At 42.4% G+C, this 12,250-nt stretch overlaps 1 protein-coding gene across 2 annotated transcripts; it reads right to left on the bottom strand.

Annotated features, from left to right (window-relative positions):
* Positions 1-4,027: 4,027 nt before the first annotated feature.
* Positions 4,028-10,107, bottom strand: LOC139546270 (CD276 antigen homolog). 2 transcript variants are annotated; one of them, XM_071354431.1, is made up of 5 exons: positions 9,987-10,107; positions 6,837-7,196; positions 6,305-6,625; positions 6,112-6,216; positions 4,028-5,815 (listed from the first exon to the last, which is right to left on the bottom strand). In XM_071354431.1, the coding sequence occupies exons 1-5, from the start codon at positions 9,991-9,993 to the stop codon at positions 5,667-5,669; spliced, it is 942 nt and encodes a 313-aa protein (XP_071210532.1). In that variant the 5' UTR covers positions 9,994-10,107; the 3' UTR covers positions 4,028-5,666. The 2 variants fall into 2 exon arrangements, with proteins under 2 accessions (XP_071210532.1, XP_071210531.1); XM_071354430.1 differs by lacking the exon at positions 9,987-10,107 and adding an exon at positions 9,238-9,975.
* Between the last annotated feature and the right edge of the window lie 2,143 nt (positions 10,108-12,250).

The following is a 12,250-nucleotide window of genomic DNA, read 5'->3' as shown; positions in this document are numbered from 1 at the left end:
TTATGGCTGAATATTTACTGCCCACGGTAAGGGCTGCTTGAGTCTCTTTTCGAAAGATTAACATAAATGAGGGGGAAAGCAGTGGGCCTAAACCCACTTATTTGCTTCGCCCAGTGATATGGACTAAACCAAAATATACTCTCCTGTAAATGTAATAGAACTCACCCCGGAACGATACGGTTAGTTGAAAATGTACAAATCAATTATAGCGACCGGAGGATATCAGCGGTTCAGTCCGGATAAGAGAAAACAAACAAACTAACTAAACTGCCCCAAAGAGACCGTCCTGGCTCAGACGTTGCTCAGTTCTTTGAGAAAAGTGTACACTTCTCCCGGTGTGTTGAAGAGATGGCTTCGGCCTTTGTACTGAACTTTCATCCGCGCAGGGTGGATGAGGTAGCCGATGATGTTCTTCTCCTTCAGTGCTTTGGCGGCAGGTCTGAACTGCTTGCGACGTCTTGCGAGATCCGCGCTCATATCCGGGAAAAGGCTGACCCTCTTGCCATCAATGGTTATGTCCCCTTTGGCTCTTGCGAGTTGCAGTACCTTCTCTCTGTCTTGGAAACGGAGGAACCTGATCAGGACGGCCCGTGGGGGCTCATCTGGCCGGGGTTTCGGCGCTGATGTTCTGTGGGCGCGTTCGATTTCCAGTGGCTTGGTGAAGTTGATTGTGCCTAGGACATCCGGGATCCATTGAGTGAAGAAACGGACCGGGTCACGGCCCTCGCTGTCCTCTTTCAATCCCACCACACGGATATTACTACGTCTGCTCTGGTTCTCCATCTGATCTACCTTGTTTTTGAGGTAGGCATTGTCCTTTTGCAGTTGTATCAAGACCTGGTCATGTCGAGCGATGGTGTCTTCAACTGTGCTAATGCGCAGCTCTGCCTCAGTCGTTCTCAAAAGGAGATCATTCATGGAGGATTTCAGGTCGTCAATGGAAGAATGGAGTTCAGCCGTTCTCTTATCGATTTTCATAGAAAGACCTTTGTTACCGTCCTGAATTTCTCGGAGGAGAGTAGCCAGCATGTCGGCAGGCTCGCAAGGGGCCGAGAGCAACAGTCTGGAACTGTCGTTTGAGATATGAGGGCTAATGCTAATCTTGCTAGCGTTATCGTTGTCTTGGGAATCAACAACGTTTTGGTCGTTCTTCTTGCCTCTCGGTCGGCGGTCCATGGCTCTTTGGGAAGGTAAGTACTTGACGATTTATCAGCCGATGTTAGAATATTGTTTCAACGTTGTTATTTAGGTAATAATAGAATAACTTTGAAGAGCTCGGTTTGTCAACGTCTGCTCAGCTCCGCGGCATCACGTGCTCCTCCCTTTTACTCTCTTAAGGGAATCTGTCCTCACCTCTTGACCTCAACCCCTCCTTCCCCTAATCCACAGATGTTCATCTGTCTCTCCTATATCAACACGTTTCAGCTCCTCCCGTTCACCCAGCACATTTCCTCAGCCACTCTGTCTTTCTACAGATCTCGCTCCTTTACATACTATGCGTCTGATCTATCGTGTCTTTAATATCTCAATGTTCAAAATGTCCAATCCAACACCGGGGACCTTCAGACGAGTCTTGTGAGGCCTGAGGGCATCCTAGAACAAAACAACTGACATGTACGTGTTCCTGAGAGTCTCACCTTTCTACAGAGGGGTATTAGTGTGTAGCCCAAACTGTTTGGATGCTCCAGACAGAAGTTGGCAGATCGGCTTGACACTTGTGGGAGACGTAGACCAAAACAGAGAACACCATCATGCTCGTGAGAGTCCCATCTTTCCATAGAGGGGTTATAAAAAGTGAGACGCAAAAATACATCTCTCTAGCTTAAACATAATATTTTTTTTATTGGAATTGTTTGTATAATTAATGCTAATGATCTCTCCTAGAGGCAAGGACATGGAACTTAGGGGGTTAACATGTCTCCTCCACCTCACCTACACTGATTAAAGTGGATTTAACATGTGACATCAACAAGGGATCATAGCTTTCACCTGGATTCCAATGATCAGTCTGTCGTGGAAAGAGCAGGTGTTCCTAATGTTTTGTACACTCAGGGTATGATCTCACGTCTAGTTCTGTGTTTTCATCGTGATCAAGTGACATGGACATGAATAACCAGAGGCAGGAATGACATGTTCAGCTCCATGCCCTGTCTAGGCTTGATAGTGTTAGACAGATAGCATGAAGGATGACCAGGGACAATGCGACTCGGTATTACAAGACTTGAATGTTTAATCACCGAGTACTACAACTTAGGGACAGGCAAAACACTCCAATCCTTAGACTGACCACCATTACCCAATAACCTCTGCTCTTCACCCAACCTCCAGAATAGCATATCAAAATAAAAGTCACATGGTGTTCACACAATAAAGGTCCCGCAATAGTTTACTCTAATTGATAAATGATTCACAATGATTAAGTCAGTAAGATAATCATACAGTGCATTCGGAAAGTATTCAGACCCCTTGACTTTTTCCACATTTTGTTACATTACAGCCTTATTAAAAAATGAATTAGATAAACATGTTCCTCATCAATCTACACAGAATACCCAATAATGATGAAGTGAAAACAGGTTTTTAGACATTTTTGCAAATGTATTAAAAATATAAAACAGAAATACCTTATTTACATAAGATTTCAGACCCTTTGCTATGAGACTTGAAATTAAGCTCAGGTGCATCATGTTTCCATTGATCATCCTCGAGATGTTTCTACAACTTGATTGGAGTCCACCTGTGGTAAATTCAAATGATTGGATATGATTTGGAAAGGCACACACCTGTCTATATAAGATCCCACAGTTGACAGTGCATGTCAGAGCAAAAACCAAGACAAGAAATGTCTGCAGCATTGAAGGTCCCCAAGAACACAGTGGCCTCCATCATTCTTAAATAGAAGAAGTTTGGGAACCAAGACTCTTCCTAGAGCTGGCCGCTCCGCCAAACTGAGCAATCGGGGGAGAGGGGCCTTGGCCAGGGAGTGGCCAAGATTGAACTCTTTGCCTGAATGCCAAGCGTCACGTCTGGAGGAAACCTGGCACCATCCCTAAGGTGAAGCATGGCGGTGGCAGCATCATGCTGTAGGGATGTTTTTCAACGGCAGGGACTGGGTGTGCCAAACTTGTAGCGTCATTCCCAAGAAGACTCGATGCTATAATCGCTGACAAAGGTGCTTCAACAAAGTACTGAGTAAAGGGTCTGAATACTTATGGAAATGTGATATTTCCGTTTTTTTATATATACATTTCTAAAGACCTGTTTTTGCTTTGTCATTATGGGTATTGTGATGTCATTATGGGTATTGTGTGTAGCTTGATGGGGGGGGGGGGGGGGACGACGACAACAATTTAGTCAATTGTAGAATACATGTAAGGGTGTAGCGTAACAAATTGTGAAAAAGTCAAGGGGTCTGAGTACTTTCAGAATACACTGTGTAACAGAAACATACAGGTAACTAGTTTACATTCGATCACATCTCATTCTATAATGACTACAGGTAACTAGTGTACATTCTATCGCATCTCATTCTATAATGACTACAGGTAACTAGTGTACATTCTATCGCATCTCATTCTATAATGACTACAGGTAAGTAGTGTACATTCTATCACATCTCATTCTATAATGACTACAGGTAACTAGTGTACATTCTATCACATCTCATTCTATAATGACTACAGGTAACTAGTGTACATTCTATCACATCTCATTCTATAATGACTACAGGTAACTGCCAAAGTAAAGGAAACACCAACATAGTGTGCTAATAGGGTGTTGTGCCACCACGAGCCACCAGAACAGATTCAATGCACCTTGGCATAAATTCTACAAGTGTCTGAAACTCTATTGGAGGGAGCAATTCCATAATTTAGTGTTCTGTTGACGGTGGTGGAAAACGCTGTTTCAGGCAACACAATCTCCCATAAATGTTCTACTAGGTTGGGATCTGGTGACTGAGATAGACGCACGCACGCACAGATCTACTACTCACTGGGATCCTCTCAGGCTCCTTTCCCCCTTTGATCCATCCTCCTCTACTTTCTTCACTGCCTCAGCATACGACACCTTCTGCACTACTCAGACTCTGGCCACTTCAACCTGCCTCTCTCTCAGCGGACACTTCCGATCCCCAGCAACATGGACACCCCTACAGCTGACACACACAACTTTAAGGGATTGGATGTCTTAACCTTTAACCATTCAGAAAAAAACATTCACTGACAGTTCTATTAAGATGGATCTAAGTTCAAGATAAATCTATTTTTAATCTTGAGGTTGATATAAACAGCGTGGTTGTGTCTTTGGGCCGCTGCATCTATCCATGAGCCACTGAATGCAATAAGCAGTATGTTTCATCAAATCAAATGTTATGGGTCACAAACATGTGTTTAGCTACATCAATGCAGCAGAAGGGTCTCTCTACCAAATGTAACCACATCCTGGACATTTCAAATGAGTTTTAAATACAATTTCCCCAAATAATACGAATATAGAATGGCCAAATTTCAATACACCTACTGTATAGGAAAATACCAGAATAAACAGTTTGACATTGAAATAAATATAATACATGAACCTTTTTGAATATTCACAACAATATTTATTAAAGACAAAATCAAAATGTAATCTAAATCTGGTTACAGATCTGTAGCAGCTGTCCCTAATGTTGAACACAGTGAGGTCTGTTTGGCAGAGTGAGGTCTGTTTGGCACAGTGAGGTCTGTTTGGCAGAGTGAGGTCTGTTTGGCACAGTGAGGTCTGTTTGGCAGAGTGAGGTCTGTTTGGCACAGTGAAAATGTCTCCTCTAAGTCAGTCTGAGTACACAACTGTACCAGTGTGTTGAGGTTTACATGGTTTTAGGCCTGGATTCAGTCTGGACCACTGAAGATCCGCACTAGTGAAAATGAAAAGCTAACATTCCTGCATTTGCAGAGAATGCATTCACGGTAAATGCTGTATATATGGGCTCCATTTCGGTTCGGATTGAATCTAGTCCTTAGTCATGGTACAAGCTTCAGAACCTCTGCAGTAACTTGTTACACAAAGACATACAGAGAGAATGAAGTGGATGGTTATAGGTTCAGGTCTCACTTACTGGCCGATTTTAGGTAAAACAATTAACTTCAGTGTTCTTCATAAATTCAAGTCAAATATAAAACAAATATTTAAAAAAAATGTATTTTTAAACATCAGATGTATTGGTTCCCACTAGGTATGTTTGTCCACGGTTCAGACATGGTTTAAAATACTATTTAGGGTCTTTCAATTATTTTCAAAGACATTTGGAAGAAATTATTTTGATATTTTATATTTGAAAACAGAAGTAGTTTAATATTGTAATGTATTTTTTTTAAATACTCCCATGATTTAGAACTTCTACAGTAGAACATTTTCAGACACATTATTTCCAACGTTCTACTGTAGACGTTCTAACGCTTTTCTAATAGCTGGATATTAATTAGAAAATATTAGAAAAAACATGCAAATACTTCCAATAGAAGAGGTAGATTCCGTTGGGATACAGTACACTGACATGTCCAATTTATGGACCCGTATATAAAGAAATGTCAGTCTGCCTCTAGATCGTCTGGTGCCAGCCTACGCCTGGTTCCTGTATAGCATCGTTTACTGTAACTTCAGACTTTCCTCTTTACATAACCTCATCAGTCTGCGTCCAACTCAGGATCAGACCTGTCTGCCTCTAGAATGTCTGGTGCCGGCCTACACCTGTCCAAAAGCTCTGTCTCAACACTACCATTGCCTTGATGGTTATTTCCTTCAACTTCTTTGGTTCCACCACTGGCTCCACAACCTAGATCAACATGGATCAGTGTTTTAGTCATAATTAACCAGATCAACATGCATCAGTGTTTTAGTCACAATTAAAAATACACTGCAGCCCATCTAACTACAGAATGAAATGTACATAGGGCCAGGTGATTTTCACATACTGGTCACTCCTCAAATGTAAAATAATATAAAATAATGTAAATGGAGATAACATCTTTAGATTTGGCACTGACAGAGTAATTACAGACTGAGAGAACTTTATAAAGTACTGAATCTGATTTCATTACAGGAAATAAAACATCGGAAATTGCAACTTACGTTTTCTGTACCATAAATAACCCCCCCCACCGACACCGAGGCAAAACAGAATCAATGCTGCAATAGCTCCATAACGTCCGCGAGAAAAGCCTTTCTGAACTTCACCTGTGGGGAAAAGACAAGATGAGTAATTAAGTTTTCAGTTAATGAATATTAGGCAGTGAGTGGTGGTGTTACGTCCTATCACATGCACCTGCAGGGTCTGTGTTAATGCTCTGATTGGAGTTGACGATGGTTGTGTTGCTCACAGTCTCTCTCAGAACGGGGTTGAAGATATGGCAGGTCACCGTCTGATTTTCTGTTATATTCACTTCGCTCCAGACGGTGTACAGTCCACTTTCAGGATCAGGAGTAATATTGGTCTGTACTTCCCACGGGTCCAGAGTGCGGTTCTGAGCCAATAGGACGTCCTGGATGGTCCATGTGACGACTGGCTGTGGGTATCCCCCCTGGGTTGAACACGTGGCATCCATATTTGTCTTGTTCACAGTCACACTGGGTGTCGGGAACCGTGCTGAAAGTGAACAAAGCAAAGAGAAGAAGATGTTAGAAATGTGCCATAATAACGTTTGATGATTTCCTACAATGACAGAATTAGTGCTGTGAATGATTCACACAGGTGGACATGGAATGGTATCAAACACATCCAATACATGGTTCCCATGTGGTTGACGCTATTCCAGTCCTCCCCTCAGCAGCCTCCTGTGTTATTAACTCAACCATACCTGCCACAAGTAGGGTAGCGGGACACACTTTTATCAACTCGAGGATATGCTTATCATTCTCGTCAAACAGTGTAGCGAAAGCACAGTAGACATTCTGCTCGTCTTCAAGTGTGACTTGGCTGAGTTTGATAGAGATATTCCCAGAACTCATCTCAGACCCAAAGGCTTTAGTTCTGTTTGTGTAAAGGTTATCCTGATGTTGATTCTCTTCTCCTTTGTTGAACGAGTACAACACTTTTCCGGACTTATCTTGCCAATAGAACCGGAGTCTTGATGTGTCGATGGCCGTGGATGAATTCAGGTCACAGGACAGGAGAACAGACTCTCCTATAATCCCAGTGACTTCAGATGCAGCTGGTGCTGAAACAGACCAATATGTCAAAGTTACAAACTAAACTCAGAATTCAACACAGATAATAATGACATCATGTGCTCACTGACAGGAAATTACATAATATAAGAGAAAGTGGTTGAAAGAGCTTAAGACAGCACAGTGCACACAAATAAAGAACGTTCCCCTGAACAAACATGTTCCTGGAAAATTAAGGAAACTTTTCTCTTCCAAAAGCTGTTAAAGAACATATGAAACTGGGTTTTTCATTTATCTGGAAGCACAAGGTTAACATATGAAACTGGGTTGTTCATTAATATGGCAGCACTTGGTTACCATTTAATTCTAGCACTTGGTTACCATTTAATTCTAGCACTTGGTTACCATTTAATTCTAGCACTTGGTTACCAAGAAGATGGGAAGGTGCATGACATCACCCATTTCTGCTCCCTGATTTCTCTGATGACATGTTTGGTTGAGTAATTATCTCTGCATTGTAATAACATTTGTCACAGTGTGCTTTACAGTAACCAGACCTAGACCCCCAAAACAGAAAGAAGAACCAAGCTATGTGCAAAGGGACAGCGTGGTAAAGATATCTCTGAATATCTAGTGTATGTATATTGAGAGATATTAAAGATCTTTGAGGGAATGAACAACACCACGACAGCGTAGCGGTTACGAGCATTGGGCCAATCGCCAGAAGACTAGGCAAAAACTCTGCCAATGTGCCATTCACCAAGGAACTTAGCCCTAATTGCTCCTGCAAGTCACTCTGGCTAACAGTGTCTGCTAAATGACTCAAATGTAAATGTAATAATGTCTCCATTCATGAAGAGACGTCAACTAGGCCTGTCTGCATTTACAGCTACTAGACTAGAGCATGGGCGACAGCATGGGCGACAGCATGGGCGACAGCATGGGCGACAGCCGGTATGGGCGATAGCATGGGCGACAGCATGGGCGATAGCATGGGCGATAGCATGGGCGATAATGACAGAGCTTTAAGGTAAAGCTGAGGTCATGTTCCTCATTTCTTTTAAAACATTCAATGATGTGAAATAATACTAACATCTGATTTTTTTCTGCATATAAACAGAAATAATTAATCTGAATGTATGTATTAGTTCCAGGAAATGAATGAAGGTGGTTTTGTCTCCTAGTAACATGAGAGGTATAATGACGTGGGGGCAAAATAATTCTTACTTATTTAGAATGTCTTCATCATCTTCATTCATTATTGTCTATTAAACAGCCAAACTATGTTTTAAGTGAGAAGTAGGCAGGCCGAAAAAGAAAGGAAATTCACATTAGCACCACAAGGCCTACTTCACCCAGGTTCTACCAAGGCCTTAAAGTTTGGTTAGCACCACAAGGCCTACTTCACCCAGGTTCTACCAAGGCCTTAAAGTTTGGTTAGCACCACAAGGCCTACTTCACCCAGGTTCTACCAAGGCCTTAAGGTTCGGTTATCGGCTTCACTCTACAATAAACACTTGGTTTTCTCTCATGTTTCTCTACATATCTCTGGATGCAGGTATGACTTTCAACACATACTGTAACCTCCATTCCACCAGTATGCATGTAAGACTGCTATACTGTTATCTTCCTCACGGTTTGCTATCACATGCTACAATGCTACAACCACGTGCTAACAATGCTACAAACACATGTAAATCACAACCACATGCTAACAACCACATGCAAATCACAACTACAGTTTTTTATCACATATCTATGATTCATTTATTCATTTATCAGAGCCATGAGTTTCTGTGTGAAAGTGTGTGTGGAATGTGTGTGTGTACAAGCCGGGAGACTGAATCAATGATTCGATGGCCTCGAGGTAACCACGAAGAGACAATTTTCTGTTTAGACAAACGAACAACCACGCCCTATCCAAACAGCCATTATTTTATCACATTGTGTTTTACATAAATAAATCATAATGTGCCTTTGGTTGTATGTTGTATCTGTAAGTAAAGGCGTGTGGATAAAATGCCCAGGGACAGACGAGGAAGCCACGAGGGACACAACCACAGCGACACGATAAGAGAATATAAAACTTACCAGACAACAACAAAATACAAATTAATATCAGGATGGCCATTGCACTCTGCAGGATACTGATGGAAAACATGACGGAAAATGAAACAACAAAGTAGTTTACTGTATACTGTGTCGTAAGCTCCTGAGCGAAGGGGAAAAAATGAATGAGGCTTCAGACAAGGAAGAGCAGTTCTCCTTATTTCAGTAATATCCGGGTCAGGGGTCAAGCATTCAACACAACGCTAGTAGTAGTATTTCACCATAACTGGTTGGTCATCGTCTTCGTCAGTCACTGTCTGAGATGTATGACTCACTGTGTCGTGTCTGTGGTGTCAAAGCTCTCTGTTTCTAATACAGTCTATTACCACCACGAAGGTGCTAGTCAGGTCACACTGTAGACAACATGTTACGAGGATGCAGTACATAGCAGGTTTTGCTTTGTCAATAGGTCATAACCACCTGCTTTGTCAATAGGTCATAACCACCTGCTTGTAAATAGATCATTACCATCTACTTTGTAAATCGATCATTACCATCTGCTTTGTAAATAGGTCATTACCATCTGCTTTGTAAACAGGTCATTACCACCTGCTTTGTAAATAGGTCATTACCATCTACTTTGTAAACAGGTCCTTACCATCTGCTTTGTAAACAGGTCATTCATTACCTGTTTGCATGGAGGATACTTCATAAAAACCCATTCCTATCAGAAGGATCAGTTTCATGCTCATCAACGCACTGATCACAGGGAGCATAAAGGTTGACCTTACCAGACATGTCTCTCCCCCCTCTTGATAATAGGCATGTTTGACCCCATGTCCTGTCTGTGATCTCCTATGAGAAATGCCTGTCAGCCAAATGTTCGCTTCTCACAAGCAAATCGTGATCCTCCCTTCCCTCCACATCTCAAACATCTCCCTCCCCTCTTCCCCTCCACATCTCAAACAGCTCCCTCCCCTCCACATCTCAAACAGCTCCCTCCCCTCCTCATCTCAAACAGCTCCTTCCCCCACAATTGGCCCAGCGTCGTCCGGGTTAGGGAGGATTTGGCCGGCAGGGATATCCTTGTCTCATCGCGCACTAGCGACTCCTGTGGCGGGCCGGGCGCAGTGCACGCTGACACGGTCGCCAGGTGTACAGTGTTTCCTCCGTCACATTGGTGCGGCTGGCTTCTGCGTTGGATGTGCATTGTGTCAAGAAGCAGTGCGGCTTGGTTGGGTTGTGTTTGGGAGGACGCATGGCTCTCGACCTTCGCCTCTCCCGAGTCCGTACGGGAGTTGCAGCGATGTGCAGCGATGAGACAAAACTGTAACTACCAATTGGATACCACGAAAAAGGCGGTAAAAAAATATATATAAAAAACAAAAAGCTCCCTCCCCTCCTCATCTCTAACAACTCCTTCTCTCTGGTTCACCTGATGATGGAACCCCCCTTATAGAAACTTTACCTAATTACCTAATGACAATTACAACTGACTAATGACAAATAAAAGATCTCTCTCTCTCTCACCTCCCCAAGTGAAACAGTGAGGATAAGTAGCAACAACCCTGAACCTAAATCAGATCGTTGGTTGAAATGGTTTACTTCCTGTTTTTGTGTACGTTGACGTTGTAGAACCGGTTTAGTTACTGCAGTAGCATCATAGAGGAGTACTTGAAGATACATTAACATAGTATATAACATCTGAATAACTTAACAAATGTAATAGTTTATTAACAGAAAACACACTTTAGTAGAAAACATATAAAACAATATATAAATTATACATCATGTGCAACAAGAGGATCATAATCCTACATTTAATTTCTAGTCAAGCTACCACACCATACGCATCATGACTCATCTGGGTCAGGTGATAGGAGCCGAATAGCAAGTTAACCAGTCAGGTTGAGGCACGATGTCCCCGATGATATCTCACTGTAAATACTGTTGTCTGCTTCTCTGTTATGAGGGGACCTGATGAAGCAACAGGTCTGTGACCACTGACTGTACACATGCAACGAGACTACAGAAAGAGGTTACGGTGAGAACATTCCATGTTGTCTATTTTATTTCCCATTAAATAAATCATTAAAATGAACACAAACATAGGAGGAATATCCGTACCAAACTGTATTTTCAGGAGTTTGTCTGCACCCTGGTTGAGTACAGAGAGAAATATGGTGTCTCTTGTTGCCCTGGAAGAGGTGTTGAGTACAGAGAGAAATATGGTGTCTCTTGTTGCCCAGGAAGAGGTGTTGAGTATAGAGAGAAATATGGTGTCTCCTATTGCCCTGGAAGAGGTGTTGAGTACAGAGAGAAATATGGTGTCTCTTGTTGCCCAGGAAGAGGTGTTGAGTACAGAGAGAAATATGGTGTCTCTTGTTGCCCTGGAAGAGGTGTTGAGTACAGAGAGAAATATGGTGTCTCTTGTTGCCCAGGAAGAGGTGTTGAGTACAGAGAGAAATATGGTGTCTCTTGTTGCCCAGGAAGAGGTGTTGAGTATAGAGAGAATGTAACGAACGTCGTTGAGAGAAGGAGAGGAGGACCAAGGTGCAGTGTGGTAAGTGTTCATTAACACTCCTCAAGAAGAGGTGTTGAGTATAGAGGAGGACCAAGGTGCAGCGTGGTAAGTGTTCATTAACACTCCTCAAGAAGAGGTGTTGAGTATAGAGGAGGACCAAGGTGCAGCGTGATAAGTGTTCATTAACACTCCTCAAGAAGAGGTGTTGAGTATAGAGGAGGATCAAGGTGCAGCGAGGTAAGTGTTCATTAACACTCCTCAAGAAGAGGTGTTGAGTATAGAGGAGGACCAAGGTGCAGCGTGGTAAGTGTTCATTAACACTCCTCAAGAAGAGGAGGTCTTCACTGATTTTAGGTGTGAAGAGAAGTTTAATAGTCAAGAGCTCCTGTTTGTACCATAAAACTGTGATAATATGTAGAAGCCAGACAACATAGTTTAAATAAATCCTTTAAAATCGATAGGTCAATATATCCCCAAGCAACCGGGAGAGAGTGCGAGGTCGGTTATACAAAACAGCAAACCAATCTGTGA

The sequence above is a fragment of the Salvelinus alpinus genome, chromosome 20 (genome assembly GCF_045679555.1).
Source record: "Salvelinus alpinus chromosome 20, SLU_Salpinus.1, whole genome shotgun sequence".
NCBI lineage: Eukaryota > Metazoa > Chordata > Actinopteri > Salmoniformes > Salmonidae > Salvelinus > Salvelinus alpinus.
This window is presented reverse-complemented; position numbering and strand designations above follow the sequence as displayed.

Coding starts and splice junctions, on each gene's coding strand:
- LOC139546270 (XM_071354430.1), bottom strand. CDS start 9,307: ATGTTTTCCATCAGTATCCTGCAGAGTGCAATGGCCATCCTGATATTA. Junction 7,197..9,237: donor TTGTATTTTGTTGTTGTCTG/GTAAGTTTTATA, acceptor GGTCTGTTTCAG/CACCAGCTGCATCTGAAGTC. Junction 6,626..6,836: donor CGCTACCCTACTTGTGGCAG/GTATGGTTGAGT, acceptor GTTCACTTTCAG/CACGGTTCCCGACACCCAGT.